General features: G+C 43.2%; 1 protein-coding gene across 1 annotated transcript in view; it reads right to left on the bottom strand.

Moving 5' to 3' along the window:
* Positions 1–12,620: 12,620 nt before the first annotated feature.
* The window catches only part of KLF15 (KLF transcription factor 15), a 53,664-nt gene continuing 45,506 nt past the window's right edge, over positions 12,621–20,778 (bottom strand). The window contains exon 3 of the mRNA XM_086948318.1: positions 12,621–14,404. Within this exon, the coding sequence (XP_086804444.1) occupies positions 14,236–14,404 (169 nt within the window). The 3' untranslated portion in view covers positions 12,621–14,235. The remainder of the gene's footprint in view (positions 14,405–20,778) is intronic.

The raw sequence follows: 20,778 nt of genomic DNA, 5'->3' as shown, positions 1-20,778 counted from the left end.
AAAGAGTGCACACGCCTTCAACCCAGTGGCGTATGCACCCTCCATGCAAAGAGAGCACACGCCTTACAACTCAGTGGAGTATGCACCCTCCACATTAACAGCACATGGGCATCAGAATACCCTGGGACCCACACAGCATACCATGCAGCCAACAACCAAAAGTACACCAATTGATGAAATGTGGACACTGTCAGCAAGCAAAAAAGTACATGTGGTGGGCTTCCATGTAAATAATTAGGGCTCATGCTTGGGCACATGTGAGGCTTACATTTATGTGGAGTTCGGTATTCTTAGAATGCTCGTGGAGGAGGCCGTGGGCAGTTGGCTACGGGAACTGATCTGGATGCATCATTTATTTATTTATAAAGTTTTATATAGCGCGAACATGATCCTGAAGGATATCAGAGCGCTTTACAATTTGAGGGAAAGGAAGGTAACAGTTGCAGTACAGGAATAAAAAAAATACCAACCCAAACAAATCAAATAGGCATACCAAAAGAAAAGGTTCCAATTGAAAGGGGACAACAAAGAGTAGGGTAATAACTGGTACATAGCGAACTGGGAGGGGAGCAAAGGATTAGTAAAGAAGAATAAACATAGCGCAGGGCTTAGGGTGTAAGTCCAATGCATTTTAGCAGACGATCCAAGACCCTTTTAACCGCATGCGCGCTAGCGGAATTCCGCTAGCGCGCTGGGTTTTTCAAAATCGCACTTTGCGTGACGAGCTGGTCTCGTCATCAGTGTGCGAGCGGGCTACACCATAACGAGCCCAGCTTGTCATGAGTGTCGAAGGGGTTAAGGCATTGTATTGCCATCGCTCTGTACTTGGTATAATAACGTGCTTATGTTCCACTCATTATGCGTTGAGTATCACTTCAATTTGGCGACGAGGATCATCAGGTACAGTGGAACCCATTGCTCTGCTGTGGGCAGGCAGTGGAGTAGGAAGGGGGCGTGTTGGGTGTGGGCCGCCCCAGATGTCATCACTGAGGGGGGTGACAAAATGGCAAAAAAATGTGTAACTGACTTTTTTTCCTTATTTTAATAATTTCAATGTGGGCGGGGGGGGGACAAGAAATGTTCTGCACCGGGTACCACCTGACCTTGTTACGCCACTGCGGGCGGTATACAACGTTTACGTGTCACTTCAATTTGGCAATGAGGATCAAGAGGAACAGTGGGAACCCATCCCGCTGCTGCGGGCAGTTGGTTACAGGGAACTGATCCAGATGTGTTGTATTGCCCTCTCTCTGTTCCTGGTACAATAAAGTACTTATGTTCCACTCAGCATGTGTTGAGTGTCACTTCAATTTGGCAATGAGGATCAAGAGGAACAGTGGGAACCCATCCCGCTGCTGCGGGCAGGTGGCTACAGGGAACTGATCCAGATGTGTTGTATTGCCCTCTCTCTGTTCCTGGTACAATAAAGTACTTATGTTCCACTCAGCATGTGTTGAGTATCACTTCAATTTGGCAATGAGGATCAAGAGGAACAGTGGGAACCCATCCCGCTGCTGCGGGCAGTTGGTTACAGGGAACTGATCCAGATGTGTTGTATTGCCCTCTCTCTGTTCCTGGTACAATAAAGTACTTATGTTCCACTCAGCATGTGTTGAGTATCACTTCAATTTGGCAATGAGGATCAAGAGGAACAGTGGGAACCCATCCCGCTGCTGCGGGCAGTTGGTTACAGGGAACTGATCCAGATGTGTTGTATTGCCCTCTCTCTGTTCCTGGTACAATAACGTACTTATGTTCCACTCAGCATGTGTTGAGTATCACTTCAATTTGGCAATGAGGATCAAGAGGAACAGTGGGAACCCATCCCGCTGCTGCGGGCAGTTGGTTACAGGGAACTGATCCAGATGTGTTGTATTGCCCTCTCTCTGTTCCTGGTACAATAAAGTACTTATGTTCCACTCAGCATGTGTTGAGTATCACTTCAATTTGGCAATGAGGATCAAGAGGAACAGTGGGAACCCATCCCGCTGCTGCGGGCAGTTGGTTACAGGGAACTGATCCAGATGTGTTGTATTGCCCTCTCTCTGTTGCTGGTACAATAAAGTACTTATGTTCCACTCAGCATGCTTTAAGTTTCACTTTGGTACACTCAACACTACACAAACTCCCATCAAAATAGCAATGACGTACGTATGCCATTACACACATGATGAAACACACATTTGCACTTAATATCCCTGGATGCCAAACCCCATTAACAGTGGAATTAATTAAAATAAACCCATGCATGAGCTCAAAAATTGGTATACTTCCCAAATGATGCCTATAAACTACCTGACGCATAGGTAACAAAACGGCATAAACACTTCGTAAATTTATAAGCCAGAACTGACAGCTGGTGTGATGCTCATAGCATTGACTTAATCGATATGATATATGTGATTAAAAGTAAAACAGCTGTAGCTGGCCCCACGATTCCAGGAATCCTAGCCTGACAATGAATCTTTAACGTATTCTTTTGATGTTAGCAGGAATTGTACATGAAGAGAGAAAATAACATGAAAGGCTTCAGTAATCTCAGCGCCCAAGACATAGTCTCTGTAATGGTGGCAGTGTCTGACAAGACAAATAACATTCCATAACAGAAAGTTTATAAAAGTTTTATATTTTCGGTATTATGCTTCACTTAGCACAAAATGGGTAATGAAATTCTAAATTGTTCCAAGCAAGAGCCCCAAAATATTCCTGCCCAGGGCTCCAAAAATCCTTCAGATGACACTGGTCAGACCTATTTCAGTTTTGATACCCTGAACAGTGTGTCTTTCATTTTGATGAATTCCAAATCCAGATTGTGTGGACGATGACAACACAATTGGCCAGTGGCGGCTGGCATGGCTCACGGGTGGCGGGCGGTCGCGCGGGAAAGTTGTGGGAGGTAATAAAAAAAACTTACCTTGAGGCTGGGCCCCGTGTCTGTGCTCCTGATCTCCTGCCTCTGAATCCAGGAACATAAAGCCAGCTCCCTCCCCTAAGCCAATCACAATGCTGCAAATCAGCGTTGTGATTGGTCTGAGTGCTGCGACACGGTGTGGAGGTGTGGGCATATTCTCCATGCCCACACCTCCACACCGGCTGTATTGCAGCCAAAATGGACAAAAGGGGAAAGTGCACATGACTGGTTTGGGCGGCCCGAGGGGGCCGACCAAACAGTAACTGTGCACTTAGGAGTGGACAAACCATTCCACCCTGCTCCGAGAGCAGAGCAGCCCTGCCCGCCCGCCCGCAAAGCATCAAAACACAGAGCATAAAATTATCATAACTGTAAGTTATTATCATTTTATGTTTCTACTTGGCACAAGTGCCAAAAGTGCCCACCAAACTGTTCTGAGAGACAAGGTGAGCAATCACAATGGAACACTGAGATATTGACACAACACCAGTTACTCACTAACATCTGGGTTTCCAGTATACCACTTACAACTAGACAGGCCACCAAAAAACAAGGGGGCATATTTACAAGGTCATTTTGGAGCACAGAGCTGCGCCAAATTTGGCAAGACCGCTCTCCGACATTTCCAAAACGCAGGGATGCGCCATATTTACAACAATACCCCACATCCCTGTGTTTTCCCTAGTGCTGGAGCTAAAATGAGCTGCCTAGCACCAAAATCGGGCAACCGCAGTGCAAGAGTGCCTGCGTTGCAGGTAATGATGGTTTATTGTAGAGAGGTGTCACTTCCTGCATATAAACAATAATGGTGATTTGCCTCTTCTATGTGTGCTGTAAAATGCAGCACACATAGAAGTAGCAAATCATCATTATTTAATGATTGTTTATGTGCCGGAAGGGACACCTACCTTTCCTCTAAAACAATCATTAATGGCATTTTGCTCTTTCTATGAGTCCTGCAGGATGTAGCATACACGAAAAGAGCAAAAACGAGGAGAAATAAAGGCATTGCTCCTCATTGCGCCACTCTAATTCCTGTTATTGCATAGCATTCATTTTTGGCACTGCCTCAGATTTAACCATCCTTGTAAGTCTTGGGCAGCATCAAAATGCAATGGGTGTTGTGGCAGAATGCCCACAGCAACACTCATTGCACGCCCCTTTCACAAAAAGTGATGTGTGTAAAGGGACCGTATTTACAAGGCGGCATTAAGCCACTCAAATTGGCTTAGTGCCACTTTGTAAATATGAAGAGGGGCAAAACGCCATCAGAATGTCGCTAAAAGCAACGTTCTGGTGGCACTATCTCCTTATAAATATACCCCAAAGTGAAAGCAAAACCTTGTGAGCTTACACTGTTACACTCTGAATAAATACCTGAGAGCTCATGGGAACAAGCTGTTTTAACTTTACACTGTGCTTTCTTTCAGCTGCCATTTTGTGATTATGCAGCATCAGGCTTTTCTTTCAGTTGAGCTCTTCACTTACAACTATACTGCATAAGCTCTCTGCACCACAGTATGGCTCCCCTCTCGAGACTATGCTGATGCCCCGTCTGATCCTGTGCAGCAGTGAGTCAGTTCTTCCAAATGCAAGAAAGACCTTCTCAGCTCTCTTCAATCAGGACCTCTGAGCACTGACCGGTAGGTATGGGCGGAAAATCCATTTCGCTCGCGGATTTTGCGGATTTTCGGGAAATTCGCAATCCGCGAGATTCGCGAATCTCCCGCAAAATCCGCAAATCCGCGAGCAGCGGATTTTGCTCGCACTGCTCGCACTGTTCGCGTGAGTTCGCGGCTTCCCAGTACAACTTCGCGCCCCGCGAATAAGTGCTAAATTGCAGAAATACGATCTTAGCAAAACTGAAACTACTTACCAGGTTCAAAAGTTCAGGCTCATCATTAGTAGCCATTTCCTGTAGTGCTTCCTGAGGGGCCCCTCCAGAGTTCAGTTGCCAGTTGCAACTATTATGTGACCCTGCTCTGAACCTCAGAATAGTTACACATATGCCACAAAGGTCCTGAATTACAGCTAAGGGAGACAAGCAGGAGCCAGGCTGGAAGTTAAAATCCATTAATCAGCCCCTAATTCATTATTGTCAGTTGGGGCAGGGCAGGTGTTGTAACTAATTTTGCAACAATGAAAGCACTTAGCAAGTGCAAAAGATCACTAATCAGGGCGCACTAAGGAAGCAGGTGCCAGCTAAAAAAATATTCTGTGACACATTAATCAGCCCCAAATTAATTCAGGTCACTTGAGGCAGGGAAGGTGTGCTTTGCTTTGCCGAAAATAATGTACACTGGACAACCAGAGGGTGTGGTGATGAAACAGAGGGTGCCATGGGTGGGCCAGAGGGTGGCATGAGTAGTCAGAGAGTGGCAGTGGTGACAGAGAGTGGCAGTGATGAAGAAGAGTGTCCCAAACAGGCTGGACACGTAGAAACAACAAGTTCGCAAAAACTTGCGACCCGACAGGTAAGTTCGCAAATTGCGAAATTGTAAAAACCCTCGCGAACTGGCAGAAACACGGGCGAACACAAAAAAAAAAAAATCCGCAAATTCGCGGGAATTCGTGGATTTTGCGGATTGCGAGTTCGCAAATCCGCAAAATTCGCGAACGCGAGATCCGCAAAATTCGCCCATGGCTTCTCTGAACCATGTATTACATTGAATAATCAACCCCTACCCAAGTACTCAGCTGCTAGGAAAGATTTCTGGTGCATCACTCTTAATCAGCACTTCGCCTCTGCGCTCACTCTTGATGCACACTTATCATTCAGCTGCTGTGCTCTGATTTGGAGGTGCCAAGTCTGGTGGCGCTGATGGAGTTCCATCTTCAGCTTTGCAGTTTCCACTGATCTCCCCTTCATTCTCCTTCAAGCACCTGGGGCCCAATTCACAGAATGAATTTAAGACTCAATCCTAAACGTACTACTATTTTGGTATTCACAGAATGCACTTACTACTTTTGCCATTCACAGAATGAATTTACTACTTTTGGTATTCACAGAAGTTAGGATTTTGTTTTAAGACAAACTTAAGACAGACGTAAGACAGTCTTAAGACAAACGTAAGACGACTTAAGACAGACTTAAGACAAAATTCTAACTTAAGTCTGTCTTAAGTCTGTCTTAAGTTTGTCTTAAGACAATCTTAAGACAAAATCCTAACTTCTGTGAATAGTAAGTGCATAGTAAGTGCATTCGGTGAATACCAAAATAGTAGTAAGTGTAGGATTGAGTCTTTAGTTCATTCTGTGAATGCCAAAAGGAGTAAGTGCATTCTGTGAATACCAAAATAGTAGTAAGTTTAGGATTGAGTCTTAAGTTCATTCTGTGAATCGGCCCCCTTAAGTTTTCATTCTGTTGTCTTTGAAGACACATGCTGGTAGGAAGACACAGGAGGTAGGAGGTTACAGAAACAGTTACTCTATTAAGCAGCTAGCTTTCTTCTTTCTTTAAAGATATCTCCACCACTGGCTTCTATGTGAGCCTCAAGACCTTCTGTCTATTCATCCCACTCAAGTGGTGGCTCCACAGGACATGCCAAAAACACACTTGGTGCAGAGGCACTTTCCAGGCTCAGTCATACTATAGATTTGCTGAATTATGTCCTTACTGTTGTCCAGGGAAACTGCCTGGCAGTACTGTGATGTAAAGTGACATCAGAATTGGGATACTTGTTGCAGTTTTACAAACTCCAGCACAGGTAAGTATAATGTACACAATAAAAATTGTACCTGCATCAGTTTTTGTGCCTCATACTTGCCATATGGGACATTGCCCAATCGAGGAAGGAGACTTCCCCGCCAACAGTGGGTGGGTGGAGGGTGACTATGGACAGTTTCATAGGGGCATAAATCATGGTATATCAGGGGAGTGGCTGCCCACAGAAACATAGGAAAATATGGACCCACTGGGCGACGCATAAACTTACCCAACCTACCACCATCAGACCCTCTATAAATTCGGCAATTACATCTAACTGACCCTTATATAACCTAGATGAGCTGTCATCATTAGATATACACTTAGACATACCACATTTAGTGAATCATGTGGTAACCTGTACCAAGATTTAGTTATTGGGCCTCTATGTATGCAGGTTAACTTGTTGTTTAAATATAACAGGTGCTATCCCATTCGAATTGCATCCGTAATGTATGCTTCAGGGCTCTGCCCAATATGTACCATTAAACTTAAATTGTTATAAAAGAAAATGGTACCTGCATCCCTGGAAGTGAATTTGACATTAGAAATAATTAAACGAGTGACCATCAGCCAACATTGCTTTCTTCTACAAGTTAATTCACACAGATCAATTGCCACCAAGTTCGCAAGTTAAGACCAACCCAGTGGAGTATAGGTCAGGTACAAATAACAGGTTTCAGCCAGCCAGAAGTTGGAATGGAAGTCAAAAATACTCAGCGTAGCAACGCAGTAGGCTGTGACCGAAGAGGCCTCCATGTCATCGGATAGCGGCTGGACGAGGTCTCAGTAAACCATTGACTTGTGGCAGGAAAGCTCTCAGCTGGAGAAATTAGAATTTCACACCCAGCAAAAGTCCCTCACTAACCGAATACTTTTTACCCCTTCGCCAGGTGAAGATTTGTACCTTCGGACTTAGTCACTTTTTTGGAACTCCGATACCTTCTCCACGAGGTCCAGCTGAATTGGATTTGCTGGTACTGAAAAGTGGGAGCAATCTGAATCTTTGGCTCAGTGGCGATGCATCTTCGTCAGAAAGGCTTGGCCGGTTTCTTCTGGTCCTCTGGAGGTTATTTGAAGTAAAATGTATATTGAATTGTATTGTATTGTAATTGCATTTATATGGCGCTTACTACCCCTGACGAGGCGTTGAAGCACTTTTTCGGCGAGTAGCACGCTACTTTGGAACCCATAGAGGATTAGTGTTGAAAATTAGTATAGTGAAATATGAAGTTATTTGGGAGGTGGATATGTTATTCAGTTATTTGGATAGAGAAAGTAGGGGCAGGTTTGAAGAGGGAAAAAGGTTTGTATTTAATTAAGCTTGCTCAGCGTTTATGATCTTCATAGTTATATCTTTTTTCTAGGTCCTTTTACATTCTTCAGGTGAGAAATTCAGGCACCCTTTGCACCATTAACCCAGGCACCTTTTAGTACCGTTATCTAAAGCTTCAGTGTTTGTCATATGGATTGTGCTTCAAAATCTATGTAAAAAAAAGTGTATAAAACGTGGGCAAATTGAGGGAGGAGCTAGCATTAGAAGGTAAATTGCTTAGTGAGTTGATGCTCAGTCTCTCTTTAATATCACTATTATTTTCCGATTGTTGCATAATAAAGATGTTTTGGGCTTCAAGTAAGCTCGGAGCAATATTTTCTTTCACTCCATTTTCATTAAAAAAAACTGAAATGATCTCAATCTTTCCTCCTAATCTGTACTTCAACTCTGCTTTTCTGAGAACTTTTGCACCTTGCTTGTTTATATGAAAATATGGTGGCTTTCAACCACCCACCTATGGTCATTCTAAGTAATCTCAGGATCTCTTTCTACCTATGAGATCACAGCATAGTAAAGGGAACCTCTCTGGAAGCTTTTGAACTCCCCAACATGTTTTGTGATCTTACCAATTCAGCTGGACATATTTTGGATACCATATTTTATTTTCATCAGGCCACTGAATCTAACAAACACAGCCAATTCCTCTGGAATTAACAGTGTTCCTTTCCCAATTGGGATGCCCACTTAAAAACTCCACCAACCAATGCGTTCCCTCATACATATACCTGAACATGGAACAAAGTATTTCACACCAGATTGAAGTACTGCATGAAATTGTCAGTGCCACTATCTCAATCATTCTTTTCAGCAGAACACATTTTCAACCTTCTTCCACTGGATGTCAAGTTCCCTTAGTTCCTTTGGGACACCAAAGCTCCTATGGCCAAGACATTAAAATCTACATCAAGAAACTATCCACACTAAAATGAAAGAATTGTATTGTGAAATGCAAATTAATGCACATCACTGATCCAGAAGTCAAGGTTCTATACAATCAACATCTAAGACACTGCAACCTAACAGTAAAAAAAACAAATGAAAGATTTTAAACCATCATTGTTTCATCTGACTCTGCTTGCTCCTCAATGAAACAACTTAAAATGCTCTCGGGATGCTAAAACTTAGATCAGACAACAGCATGAGCACCCGCCCATCAATGCTTCTGCCTGCTACTCTAGCAAGAAAAGAATGACATTTCTCTTGAGTCCATCCCCTTCACCATCTTCCTTGGGAATTTCCTCTTAAGTGCTCAGATAAAGATTCTAATTTTTCAAAAGATATTTACTCATGTCATAAAATAGTTTGATATAGAACATTTCAGTACATGGTGGGGAGCTGCATTCAATCACTTATGAACATTTTCTCACACAGTTTCCAATAATAAGAAATAAGCCATTAACTATATAAGTTAAAAAAGTAGAGTCCTCAATTTAAAGTCATAAAATCATAAAATGTGAATACAAATGACATGCTATTCAACAATACCATTTATAGTTTTTTTCAAATAATTAGGAAATCCCTGCCTACAAGCTTCACAAGATTGTGTCATTGATTTATCTGCCAAAAAGTGATATTCTAGGCTCTGTAGTCTTTGACAAATGTCAGTTCTCTAATTTGATATAGCTCCAACGAGTCTCTCAAACACAAAATCTCTTGAAACTTTTTTTGGTCACCTCACTTTAATGCCTTCGTACCAGGTCATCTAGTTTCCTAGCGCCAGGACACTCCCTGAGTAGTTGTGCACTTTGTAAACATAGTCATTCATTCATTTTAATTTGTTTGTTGAGAGTGGATTTTAAAAGACAAGACAAAATATTAAATAGTCTTCTATTTGAATATGTAGGACTGGTTTCTAGGTTTCTTCTAATTGTATACCTATGGTATGGCTTTTAGATATGTAAATCTTACAGTATTCTCATTGTATATCTTGGGGTCACTTCCAGATTACAGTATATTATAGTCTTCAAATAGGATATATTGGACTGGTTTCTAGGTTTACAAATGTTAGAATGTTTTTTAATTCTTTGCCCCAGGCACGGTTACTATATTTGCTAACATTAAAACTTCTCCTTATTGTGCACGTAGGGCATGATTTCTACATTTCTAAATAGCACACTCTTGTGTCCATAGTCAGGGGTGAGATTTGTTTACTAATAAATATCTGAACATTTTCTAATTGTGTATTCTGGCTGAGGGTTGATGAATTATGAACTATATGGTCTTCTAAGAGTATGTAAGTGTAGATTTCTACATTTATATTCCCTTCTCACTGGATACCTGAGTCATGGTTTCTAAATATGCGAACATTATAACCTTCTGCCTCTGTATCGAAAGTATGGATTCCATATTTGTGAACATCACTATCTCCTAATTTTATACCCGAAGTATGATTTAAACTGTGATTCCGCAACCGGAAAGCAGGCGGATCTCCTGATGCCCGAAATTGCTCTTCTCTCTTCTCCGATGTTGCATGGCAGAGATTTGAGCCAAGACGTCCAGGACAGTTAATAGGTCAAGATGGCGCCTAGGGAGCTATGAAACCGCTCCCGATGAACAACCGGCCAGAGCCTAGGAGTGTAATGATATGAGGGGATACCGGGATCCTGAAAGCACGAAGCCCGTGGTTGAGACGGAAATACAGAGAAAAACTTCGGCCAGCATCTTTGACGTGGGACTGGCGAGCTTGCAGATTGCCCGATCGAAGGTGAGGAATAACAATAATACCCGCAACCACGCCCGCACACAGCATTTAGTGGAGAGAGCGGAGAGAGACGCGAGTGCGCCAATAACCAGCCCGGCGCTACTGTAGAGACCGCCACAAAAGGAGCGGGTAACGAGAAGGTTGGAAACACGGTGTGCCTACATGCTGCACGCTTGACTGATGTTAAGATAGCTGTAAATCGTGGCTCCAATTACAGAGAGCAACTGCACTTACTACCGAGACACGGTCACGTAACCAAGGATGCCTGACCCTAAAATGGTGGCTCCTCGTGACATACTACCTCAAATTCAACAGCGAGATGCCCTTCATTTTCCAGACAACTGCCTGTTGTTTTCAAAATCAGGCCACAACTTAAATGGGTGTGGGGAAACCTCGTCAGACCCCCTTCCACCCCCTGTGGAGGGCAATGGTGAGATCTACTGTCCTTTTTCAGAACTATTGGGAGACTGGCCATTACTTCCCTGTTAACCTCTGTCATTCTCAGCACATTTACGGTGTGGAAAAGGGTCACAGGATGCCCGACCCCAACAGGGCCGATAGTTGTGACTTTTTCCCCCCCTTGCTGATCTTTTACTTACAAAACCCTGCCAGGACTGTGCCTGACCTCAAGAGGACGTCTGGAATTTTCTCAGACCATGGCTCCCCCCCCACCCGCACTATTCTAACATTCCATGAGTACATTTGACCCCTACCCGGACAGCGGAGTTCGAGCATTTTGTCCGTGCCCATTGTAGCTGCTCTGTTCAGCTAATTGAGGAGATCGACCTTGGTTCATCCACTGACCTTCACCTGCCGAGTAGGACACTGGACACAGTTTTTACACTTCTCCCTGTCTCGACCCCCCCTCTGCTTATTTCTGTCGTTCTGCCTTTTCCTGGTCTCCTTTCTTTCCATTTTTCTGACCGATGCCCGTTGGAGCTTCCTAGTGAACTATAGAGGAGACTGGCCCCGGATTATCTCCCTGGCCATCACCTACCCACTCTGTCTTTGGGCTGACTTTTCCCTTTATCTCTTTTCCGTCTTCCCCCTCGTCCTTCCCCTTCTCACTCCACCTCTTCCCTTTCCCTCTCTATTTGTCTCTCTGGATATTGGACACAGTTCTTCCTAGTCTCCCTGCTATGTCTCCTTCCTCCCCTCCTTTCCTATAAATTTTCTTAACCTTGTTGTTTGTTTACTGTACCTTACTACGCTATTGTAACTGATGTAATTTGTAACGCAATGTTCCTCTGTTAAAGTGCTAGGATACCTAGGGGTCTAGCCAGCGCTTTCTAATCTTTTTGATGTACCTTCTAATGCAACGTTCCCCTCGTTATGCGCTCTGATACCTCCGGGTCTAGATAGCGCAATATAACCGTTGCAAATCAAATAAACTAAAAACAGTTTTTTCCTGAACTCTCAGACCTGAACAACATGGCTGATGACCAGTGGAGCTGCTTGACAGCTAATGAGGAGATTGGCTCTGGTTTCCCCCCTTGACCGTCACCTACCCAGCCGGACAATGGGCATTGTTCCTCCTCGTCTCCCTGCTATGACTCCTTCCTCACCTCCCTCCTACAAATTATTGAAACATTGTTTTGTGTACTGTACCTTACTATGCTCTTATATCCGATGTAACTTGTGAAGCAAAGTTCCTATATATAAAGAGCTCTGTACCCTCTTGGGTCAAGTTCACACTACATAAAACTTTATAAATTAAATTAAATGAAATGAAATAAAGCATTCCGCCTGGTTTACAGACCTTTGATAATTATAATGTTGTTCAGCTGAATACACAGGATATGATTGTCAGACCTAAGCTATGATTTTTAGCATGCCATGCTGTTTCTTGCAAGTGTTTTAACTTACAACTCCATCACTTTTTCTGGACTGTCCACTGCCTCACACAGCATTAGCTCCACCTTTTTATCTGGATGAAATGAGCCCAAAATCAGACATCACAGACAACTAAATTTCCATTTGTTGTTTTATTGTCAAAGTAAATATATTTTATGAACAGCAAAATAAAATATACAGAATTGTCCTCTGTGTACAATGCTGCTTCCTAGATATAGTTTGACTCCAATTTACACATTTTTTGATACTTTATTAGAAGATATTTTATAAAGGTGCATCTATGTACAGTTTATTTACATACATTCATAGGATGTGAGATAAACCAGTTAATACGCGCAAATTCATGTATAATAATTTCTATAGACTAGAGGAATGCATTACTAAATAAGATGGTTTCGCTATCTCGGTAGTTCCTGCACACAGCATGTTTCCTGCATGCCCCTGCGTTGCACCAGAAATGCAGTGTTTGATGCAGATCCTGCATCACTGAAGGTACCCAGAGACTGGGTGTTCCTGCCCACTGCTGGTTTATATCTTGCTTACAGTGATTCTGCATACCAGTAACTTTCCAGAAATATTCCAATAACTACTCTCTTCCTTCTCTGTGAAGAGGGCGAGATGAATGGAAGCAGGCACTGTGCGAATACATGAGAGTAAAGCACTTCTTGATACATTACTTGATATATTACTGGTTTCTTTGTACCATTTCCCCTATTGGGCCCAAGGTATTGGCAAGTTGCTGGACACAAGTCAACAGAATTTTATCTGGCTCATTGGTCTCTGTCCTACTGTTATGTAGACATCTGACAGGCATGTTAACAAACTGAACACTTTAAGGTAGAGGTATTGTAGTGACGTAGCACCATTCCACTGAAACTACATGGGCTCCGCATATGCACACAACTGCATGATGCATTACATGTGCATCATAAGACATTTCAGTCCTTCACGCTCTTCATTTAGACCTTAGGAATGGCAGTGTCCAATGAGATAATCCATCCAAGCAGTGTTGGTTCTAATGAGGCACAAAACGAGCATACCGCGTTCACTCGATCAACCATACACCGCTGGTGGGCAGCAGAGACTCAACCTTTGACCCCTCCAAGTCCACATTAGTACAGCTAAACAAACAGGTTAAATCCAGGTTTCCCTAATCACAAAGTGTGTGCAATGTGGCTCATGCTTCATTTAGTGGAACAAAAAATACTGTCAGGTTCTTGTGGAAGCAGTAACTGTGTTGTTGACCTATTTTTGGTATCCTGTTGTGTGTTCGATTCAAGAGCTGACTTTGAGCATAAAGTGACTGCCTCACAAATCCCTGGGAGTAGCAGCTGGATATGATTTTAAGATGAATAGACTGAAAGACACATTTGAGAAGAACCCTATAACCCACATCAAGTACCCTTTGTGCAAGGGGCCCTGCAGGCTCAATGGTCCTTTGACTGAACTAGCAGCAAAACAGCCCATACATTTTCTAGGTGCAGAAGACATCGACCACATATAAATCAGTGTCTCTTCCAGGAAGAGAATGGTAGAAAGCTAAAACACAATAGGATATAAAAGTACTAGTCTTTCTCAGACAGGTTTTTAGATATAAAAAACATTCATATGTGGTGGCATCAAGTAACATCATTGTTGGTTCATGAGGCAATAAATTATCAGGAAGATGGTCAGACAAAGTGCTATTGTTGGCTATTCTCCATTGGAAAAGGGGGTCTCTGAGTTGGTCAGTTCGGTAGTCGTGGGGAGCGGCTGTTTCTGGGGAACCGGTGCACCTTGATGTGTTTCGATAAGTGGTCGCTCCGGGCAAATTTTTTCTCGCAGACGGGGCACTGGTAGGGTTTTACCCCAGAGTGCGAACGTCGGTGTCTGGAAAGCTCGTCCGATCTTGAAAACCTGCGCAAGAAAAATAAGAAGAAGCCATGAGTACAGATGCTCAGGTGGCCATTCAAATGTGATGAAAGCAGCATTGACATCTTACTTCTCAACAGGACAAGGATAATCCTGCAAAGTATGAGTGTTAAAAGCAAAGAGATGTAGTACATCTAATAATCAATCAAAGTGTGCAGCACAATACTAGGGTGCAACCAGAAAATGGATTTGCCCCAGACTGCCTGGGGTGGGAAACTTGTGAACAAATCATAATTTCAGACACAAATGTTCAGGTCAGAGGGCCTAGCAGAAGTTTGTTTTTTTAACTTTGGGGGAAAAAATGGCAGATGGAATTTCTTATGCTAATAAATCATTGTCTAATTATACTTTACCTGTCTCACATGTCACTGACAGACAGAGCCCAGGAATACTAGACCTCAAGCCCAAAATGGCTGTGTTCAGTGGGTAACAATACATTCTGGAGCTTGATGAACAGTAGGAATGCACATCAAGGACTAGGCCATTGAGGGTGGGAGGGTCACCAATAAAATATGGAGCAGATAAACCATCCAGAAAAGAGCTGATTGATGTTTATCAACCCACAACCATCATAATCTTGTCCCGTGCCATCATCATGATAAATCTTTATGATACCATAGTCATCAAAGGATACTTTTATGACATCACAAATTTCATGAATGGCTTCTGTTAAATTGGGGGCATCTACAGATGATAAATCATAATAGGTCTCAAGCATCATCAAACAATGGAATGTTCTGGTATCCTTATTATTGGTGAATGTTGATGATGTCGAAGTAGAAACACTAATATTTTCCTCATCGCTGGATGACCACTTCTAAATCTTAGCAATATCACAACCATCACTTTTGTGGCAAAACACACAATAATGAATAGCTTTTGAGGCATCACATGGCATCATTATATCATCTGCGCTGTCTTAGCTTTTGTCGAATTACAGTTGTGGTATATAACGTTTGTGACACTGCAGAGTTGAAGAATGGATAACCGCTGTAACATCACAGCCACCAGCTATGGCTTTTTGGTCATAGAAACCATGATGAACTGTTAAGAAGAGGCCTGGCCAGTAAATTCCGTTCCGCTCGCGGAATTTGGGTAATTTCGTGTTCTGCGGAGAGCGCGAAATTGCCCAAAATTCTGCATTCTGCGACTTGGTGAAATTTGTTGCTTGTTCGCGTTCTCAAAGGCGTGTTCACGAGATATTTCCCCCCGAGCATGCAAACAGCGATTGTGAACAGTAAAAAAGCATCGCGAACAAGCAATTCCGCGTGTTTGTGGATTTTTTGCGTGTTCGCAGAGATTTTTTTACCATTTTGCAGAGATTTACGTAAAGCGATTACGAAAAATTCTGCCCACCCCTAGTTAAGAGCATAACTCTCTTACTCCAGTTCACAGCTTAAGAAGCTAATGCTGTCAGTTCCCATTCTATGTTTTCATTTGGACCGTTCGGGGCTGTTTGTATATGTGTGAGCAGTTAAGAGAGAGAGGCCAGGTAGGGAGTGAAGGATGAATAGGACCGCATTGATTGGCGACACAAATACCAATTCATTCCACAACTAAAGGCCTTGATTGAATAGAAACAAACCTTGACTTCATAGCTGCATACTCAAAGTCCCATCAACTGATTCTATTAATCCACCTCCTTCCAGAACCTTAGAAATACTGGTTCCTGCAATCGAACCGCAAAGACGTAATGTTGGGTTTAAGGGCTAGTTATCTTTGGATCGAATATTTATACATTAGCAGTTTCCAGTATTTAACACTACATCCAGTTTTCTCTAAAAGTGTGCAGCTCCAAGTCTTGAATTATCCAGGGCCAATGAGGACAGATGAGCATCATTATAAAAGAGAGTGCCAATAATGTTCTTCATTCAATGACAAACTTGTGAAAGATGGGAGGTGCACAGCTTGGGTACTGATAAGTTTCGTGGTTAGGTATGTACAAAGTTCAGGGTGCTCTCTAGGGTGGTGCAAACCGTCACTGCACCGGATTAGATAGACTCAGTTGTGTATACAGAAGGACTTCTGATACATCCCCTCATGAGGCACACCATTGGCGTTCACAAACAAATGATTCGCAAGTTGAGGTTGAATGAGTTTCTAAGTTTTTCAACGTTTTATTGACACGTAGTTCATGCTGATATTTACATCATATCAGTTACGATGTGAGTACATTGGATTGATATCAAACATATTCCCAAGTTATTCCCGATGCATTTCGGGCGGGAAAGCCCTTGATCACGGGATCTGAAGAGGAAGAAAAACGGGGCGCGGTGAGTCGCTATAGTGGCTAACATTAAAAAAAGGGGGGAGGTGGACTATTTAATGTGAACTAAGTGAAGGGTTGTGCTCTATCACGTTCTTGGGTGAATTGGTGTAACGGATTTAACAAGTGAGGGGAGGGTGGTGTGGGATACTAACGCGTGTGCGTAATATAGCGCATATGGCGCATGTCGATAGTAAAGTAAACGTAGATAAAGTCAGAGGTCGGATGACTTACTTGGTGCTACGAGTAGCGTGCCTGCTGGTTTACTCCATTCGCGGGTCGGTGACAAGGATGTGAGTGAGTTGTTGGTATTCATGCAGTGCCTGACGGGCGCGTTTGCGTGATGATAAAAATAAAAAAGGGACCGGGTGTTTAAGGAGTGAGGTGAAGGGTTATAAAGTGGCGGCCATTTGTAAACGGTAACGAAGTGTTCGTGAAGACATAGTAGGAGCAATGTAAACAGGGTACACAGTATGATTAAATAGTAAATGCAGTTACAAATAACAGCTGAATTCGCTGCGGTCATTTAAACCAAAAGGTTTAAAGGTCTGTAAACGATAAATCCACTCGAGTTCACGTTTTAATAGTGTCTTGTGGAGATCAATTCCTTCTTTCTTGGTAACCATTTCCAAGATGACAAATCTCAATTGAGCAATGGTATGCCTAGATTCAAGAAAGTGCATAGCTACACTAGATTTTTCCAGTTTGAGCCTTATGTTGGATTTATGTTCGTTTAGGCGGGTTTTGATCTTTCGTTCAGTTTTTCCAACATAGAGTTTCCCGCAGGGACATTTTAGGGCATAGATCAGATTCATCGAGTCACATGTTCCATCCACTTGGAGTTGAATTTTGTGGCCCTTCATGGGATGTTGTATTGAGTTACCTTTGATGATGTTATGACAGTGGTTACAATTCAGGCACGGTTGGGTCCCTCTGTGTTGGGTGATGGTGTTGCCGGGTTTACTTAGAATCTCTTGTAAATTTTTGCTTCTCGTGTGAGCAAAAATGGGAGGATTTTGGAAAATACCCTGAAAATCTGGTTCCATCTGTAATACAGGCCAGTGCCTATGTATGATCTTTTTGTAGATATGACTGACAGTGGAATATTTAGACACAACAACCATTCGATCTTCCTTCTCTTTGTGAGTTTTGATCAGACTATCTTGTCTGGTTATCTGTAGGACTCTGGTTCGTGCTTCTTGTAATATGTTGTCCGGGTACCCTCGATTATGGAATCTTTCGTGCATTTCATTGATGCGTTTGTCAAAAGTGGGCTCATCTGATACTATCCGTTTGACTCGCAGCATCTGCGAGTAGGGTAAATGTTTCTTTAGAGAACCCTGGTGAAAACTTGTAAAGTGTAGGGTGTTGTTCCGATCTGTACTTTTTCTATGTAGATCTGTCACAAGGCCTTGTGGAGAAGTTTTGATCTGAACGTCCAAAAAGGAAATGCTGGTATCACTTATTTCCCAGGTGAGGTTGATACGTGGGTCTTTGGTGTTGATTTCTGATAAGAAATTATCGAGAGTGTCTTTGGTGTCTGACCATAGAAAAAACAGGTCGTCAATGTAACGTACATACATTTTTACTTTGTCTTGAAAACGTCTGTCAGTGTATATATGCTGTTTTTCGAAGTTTTCCATATACACGTTAGCGTATGTGGGGGCAGCGCAGTTTCCCATAGCCATGCCTGAGAGTTGCAGAAACCATTGATCCTCTTGTCGAAAGTAGCTGTGATATAGGATGAACATCATGAGTTCCATGATGAATGCCTGTTTTTGTACGTCGATGTCACTCTGTAATAGTATCTGTTCCACGGCTTCGATACCTCCAAGGTGGGGTATTGAGGTATACAACTCATTCAACCTCAACTTGCGAATCATTTGTTTGTGCACGCCAATGGTGTGCCTCATGAGGGGATGTATCAGAAGTCCTTCTGTATACACAACTGAGTCTTCATTCAATGACTGCATCCAGGAGCAACTCTAGGCTCATGGTGGCCCTAGGGAGGGAGCGTAGGTAGGGGGCCCCGCAAGAGGGGATCTGGGCGGGGCGGAGCCCCCCCCCCCCCCCCCAGAGCTCAGGTAGGTGTTTGGAAGTGAAACAGAGCCGGAGGCCGCCAAATCCCTGCCAGGGGCCGCCACGCAAATATGTATCCATCCTCAGAGGATTATTATATTAAGGATATATATTGGTGTGGTGGCCCCTGGGGTTTGGTGGCCCAGTGCAGGTGCACAGCTTGCACATCCCTCAGGCCGCCCCTGCTGCATTGTTCTTTTCATTCGCTGCTGTTACTGTTGGCTCGAAGAGTAAACCTCGCTTTTCATCCAATGCACAATCCACGTGGCTGGTGCTCCTGGGCAAGAGCCACCGTTAGGACATGCAATCAGAGGAGTAATTAGAATGGAGAGCTGCCACCATCTGGCAAAGGAGACCAATGCATCGTGCCTGGCATGGGGTGCTGGCACCCCCTCTGGGTCATCTTTGAGCCCTTCAAAGCTTTCTGGTGCTGGAGACATGAATGGCTGCAACTGGGTGCTCTGATGAATAGAGCACTAGTTGAGGCAATGCAAGCCGCAAGTCAGTTGGAAGGAGGGAGGTTGCAAAGGGGTTTCAGTGTGACCAGATTTAATCTGCAGAGAGCTGAAGGCATGGGGTTTGAGGGACAGGTGAACCTTGTGCAACAGCTATAATGCCAGGCAACTAATAACAGTAATCTGGGGACAGTTCAGTATCTTTTAAATGCAGCACATGAGAGCCATTTAAAGTGGTGAAGAAAATAAGCGGTGAATGAAGAAAATAAGGAAGGGATAGACAGAACATGGAAAGAAAGATTGAAGAAAGGAAGAAGAGAAGGAAACAAGAAGGGAGGCATGAAGGGAGGGATGAAGAAAGGAATGGAAGAGGAAAACTGAGAGGGAGAGAAGTAAGGATGGCAGAAAGGGAGGGTGATAGGGTGGGAGGAAGAAAGGGAGAAAAAATGAAAAGAAGATCCATAATAAGAGAGAAAGAAAGAAGGACATGTAGGCAGAAAGAAAAGAAGAAAGGAAGTTAGGGAGGATGGGAGGATGGGAGGGGAGGAAGGAGGGAAGGAAGGGAGGAAGTAAGCAAGCTATAGAGGGAGAGAGGTACTAAGGAAGGAAAGAAGGAACGAGGTGAGAAGATGGAAAGGGATGAAAGAAAGACGAAACGTATAAACGAAGGACAAAAGGAAGAAAAAAAGGAAAGATGAGGATTAAGGATCAGTGAAGAAAAGTAGCAGGAGGGAAACAGCAAATGCCACAACCGCCGGACAACGCGTTGCCTTTGCAACGCAGGCAGAACAACAAATGTGTCTGAACCACGCATTCCAGTTACAACGCAAGTAGTTACAACTACATGCATTAGGTAAAGCGGCATGGTGCTTTTTAGTCCAATGGTTTCCCATACACTTGCTCGGACTGGAGTTGGAATAGTAAACTATACTATTCCAAAGTCCAGCGCCCCCTAAGGCAAGTTGTTGTAACAACTTGCATTGTAAATGATATGCGCTGTTCAGATTCATTCATTGTTCCACCCACATTGTTAAGGAATGCGTGGGAAAGGAAATTGTGGTCTTGTATTACAACCGTAGCAGGAAGGAGAAAGCAAGGAATTAATGTAGGAAGGAAGAAAAGAGAGGATTAAGGAGAAAGGAAGAAAAGAAGACAGGAAAGAAGGAAAGGAAGAAAGAAAGAAAGGAACAGTGAAAAGGTTCGAGAAAGGAAGGGAAGAAGAAAGGAAGGAAGAAGAGAACGAAGAATGAACTAAAGCAAAGGATGAAAGGGAGGAAGCAATGGTGGAAGGAACCAACTCTAAATAGGGCAGACAGACCATCCGTTTGGTGGACAGGGTACTCTGTCGAGTTTGCAACAGAGTTTTCTGTCCGCCAAATTCTAAATTAATGAATTAATTAATTTAAAGTATTTATACATCGCACCTTCGTCCCCTACGGGGTAGCCGCGAACTAGATCTCATACGGCCCAAAAATGTCTCCAGTTGGATCAAACAAGGAGATAGGACCCTTGAAGAGCACGAGCTTGATAGAAGAGCCCAACCATTTGCATTTCAGGAA

The sequence above is a fragment of the Lissotriton vulgaris genome, unplaced genomic scaffold (assembly GCF_964263255.1).
Source record: "Lissotriton vulgaris unplaced genomic scaffold, aLisVul1.2 SCAFFOLD_6338, whole genome shotgun sequence".
Classification (NCBI taxonomy): domain Eukaryota; kingdom Metazoa; phylum Chordata; class Amphibia; order Caudata; family Salamandridae; genus Lissotriton; species Lissotriton vulgaris.
Note: the sequence above shows the minus strand (reverse complement) of the source record. Positions and strands in the feature narration are given on the sequence as shown.